At 36.2% G+C, this 3,123-nt stretch overlaps 1 protein-coding gene across 1 annotated transcript; it reads left to right on the top strand.

Annotated features, from left to right (window-relative positions):
• The first annotated feature begins 648 nt into the window (after positions 1-648).
• On the top strand, positions 649-2,205 carry LOC105167761 (U-box domain-containing protein 21). Its single transcript, XM_011087579.3, has one exon. The coding sequence runs from the start codon at positions 776-778 to the stop codon at positions 2,105-2,107; it is 1,332 nt and encodes a 443-aa protein (XP_011085881.1). The 5' UTR covers positions 649-775; the 3' UTR covers positions 2,108-2,205.
• Positions 2,206-3,123: the final 918 nt, after the last annotated feature.

Genomic DNA, 3,123 nt, shown 5'->3' with positions numbered 1-3,123 from the left:
TGACATCTTCTTTAATCAAACCAGTACTAATATAATATTATGCAACAGTGCAATAAAACAAAATCTATAAATATTGTAAAGAATCTTTTTGTGATATTGTAAATGATCAAATTATTTGCTATGAAAAAATAAAGTAGTAATTTACCTCCTTGTCTAGAGAGATAAACTGTTTCATTTTAAAAAATATAAGACGGTAAATTGCTATTATTCTTTTATAGTGGGTAATTGCTTATTTGCAATATCATAATAAGATAAATTACATATTAAACCCAAATAAACGCTAATGTATACAAATTTCCTGCTGGGGTCGCCTTCACACCTCATATCTGGAATTTTCAATTCTTGTTCTCAACAATAAATCAAAAAAACCTGGTCAGACACCGAGTAGCCGCGCTGAACCTGACTGGGTCAGCAGGTCAAAATCTCCCCTCTATTCTTTCTATCCTTGTGATTTGCTAACAAATGGACTCCCATTTTCAAACATTCAACAGTCAAACATTCAATTCAAATACTACAACGTTGTTAAACCTGCCCTAATTCCCACGATTTTGAACCTTTCCTAATTCCGAGTTTCTCTTTTCCCCTAATTCCCACATTGAACGTGTCTTTGACCCCTACAAGTCCATTTCCCATATATAATATGATCACAAACTAGAAGCCACAATTATTTAAGTTCTATTAGCAACAAAAATAACCCCATCATCAAATTTTCTCCCCTTAGTTGATCAAGAATCTTACCTTTTTTGTTAGGTTTTTGATTTTCTTTTACATTATTATGACGTTCTTATGGCGGAGACGGGGCGGCCGTGGTGGAGGAGCCGCCCGAAAAAAAGGGGCGCCGGAAGGGATCAAGCCAGGTATGGAACTCACGGTTCCTACTCATTTTAGATGCCCCATTTCCCTCGATTTAATGAAGGACCCTGTGTCGTTGTCCACCGGGATAACGTATGATCGTGAGAGCATCGAGAAGTGGATGGACATGGGGAACTTTACGTGCCCCGTGACCAATCAAGTCTTGAGAAATTTTGATCAAATCCCAAATCATGCCCTGAGGAAGATGATCCAAGATTGGTGCGTCGAGCATAAGTCCTACGGAGTTGAGAGGATCCCAACCCCTCGAGTTCCTATAACTCCGTATGAGGTTTCTGAGGTTTGTGCAAGAATGTCGGCTGCAGCTAAAGATGGAGACGAGAAAAAGTGCCAAGAATTGGTTGTTAAGATCATGACTTCGGCTAAGGAAAGTGAACGTAATAAGCGTTGCATCATTGGCAACGGTATTGGGTCAGCATTGGCGGATATGTTCGAGATGTTCTCTCATTTTTCAGTAGAAAAACACGTGAATTTGCTCAAGGAGACCTTGTCCGCATTGACATGGAGTTTTCCGCTAGGCGAAGAAGGCGTCTCCAAGTTGAAATCTGCAATTTCCCTGCGTTGCATGACCTCGTTCTTGAAGGACGAAGACCTATCATCAAGGCAAAACGTAATTTTCGTGTTGAAAGAGCTGATTCTTGAGGATCAAGGTTGTGTGGATGGACTAGTGGAGATTGACGGCATTGAAGAGACATTGCTTAGGATTGTGAAAGTACCAATTTGCCCTAAAGCCACACAAGCATGTCTAGTGGTGATTCACAACATGATGTTATTACAAGAGAAGAGTCCCATGATCACGTTGAGGTTTGTCCAACTGGGGTTAATCCCTTTGATTCTTGACATCCTTGTTGATGGTAATAAAAGCATGTGTGAGAAGGCCTTAGGAGTGTTGGATATTGTTTGCAACTTGGAAGAAGGAAGGGATAGCGCGTACACCAACGCGTTAACCATCCCATTACTCGTAAAGAAGATTCTGCGTGTGTCAGATACGGCGACAGCATTCTCTATCTCAACCCTTTGGAAGCTAAGCTTAGGAGAAATTAGTGAAAATGCATTGGTGGAGGCTGTGGAGCTTGGGGCTTTCCAGAAGCTACTGGTGGTGCTACAAGTTGGCTGTGGTGAAAGAACATTAAAGGAGAAGGTGACTGAATTGTTAAAAATGATGAATTTGTATAGAGACAAGCTGGATTGCTTTGATTCATCTCTGGGTTTCAAGCATCTCAAAAGATCTTATTGATATTATGATTTGTTAGGACAATTATTACTATTCTTTGTTCCCTTTAGAGGGGAATTGTGTAAAGAAATCAATACTTAGAGATTATCAATTTTGTCCAATTTGTTTTTTCTTTTATTTTTTTTTTGGTGTTCTTTGCAGTAATCCAGACATTTTTTATTTGGGATAGTTATACTTTCCTTTCTAAGGTTTGTGTAATTATACATAAGTTTTACGTAGTTCGAAAAATTACATCTAATACATTGGAAATTTATTTTTGTCTAACAAATAAGTCTCCTGTTGGTCAAAATTTAGTGAATTTGCTGATATTAACAAAAAAATTGAATGAAAATTGATATCTATCCCTAATTGACTTATTACTGACTTGTTGCAGGTCAAACATTTTTTTTACGAACTAAACTATCGTTATAACGGTGAAAATATACCTCATTTCATTTATTAATGCGTGAAAGCGTATGAGGGTAATTTGATTATAAAAAAATTTATTTGACCTACAGTACAATAATAAGTCAATTTGGGGATAAATATAGAATTTCTTATAATTTTTTTTTAATATCAGCAAATTCAGTGAAGTTTGACTAATATGAGGACTTATTTATTAAATGAAAGCAAACCTCAGTAGTGTTATATGTACTTTTTCAAACTACAGTAAATCTACGTGTAATTTACATTAAATCTCGGGAGGAGAGTGTAATTATCTCTTTTTATTATGATGAATTTTGGGCATGTTTTTGTAATAGATTCTTAATGATTTCTTCTAATTTTTGTAGTAATCTATGTATAATAGGCCCAACATTTTTGACTCAGACATCCTATTTTCTCTGTCAGTGTACCAATTGAACATCTCCCAGACTTTTCCGTGGTACGTTTTGGATCAATCACCATGAGTCCATTATGTCTTCACTCTTTATTTAGAGCTGCAATAGAAATTGAAATTGAATCTTCAGAACAAATATAACTTTTTTTCCATCAATAATAACTATGGTGTCAGGTAAAAGAAATATAGTAAATATTAATTA

The sequence above is a fragment of the Sesamum indicum genome, linkage group LG8 (assembly GCF_026168435.1).
Source record: "Sesamum indicum cultivar Baizhima isolate 11 linkage group LG8, ASM2616843v1, whole genome shotgun sequence".
Lineage (NCBI taxonomy): Eukaryota > Viridiplantae > Streptophyta > Magnoliopsida > Lamiales > Pedaliaceae > Sesamum > Sesamum indicum.
Note: the sequence above shows the minus strand (reverse complement) of the source record. Positions and strands in the feature narration are given on the sequence as shown.

Coding starts and splice junctions, on each gene's coding strand:
- LOC105167761 (XM_011087579.3), top strand. CDS start 776: ATGACGTTCTTATGGCGGAGACGGGGCGGCCGTGGTGGAGGAGCCGCC.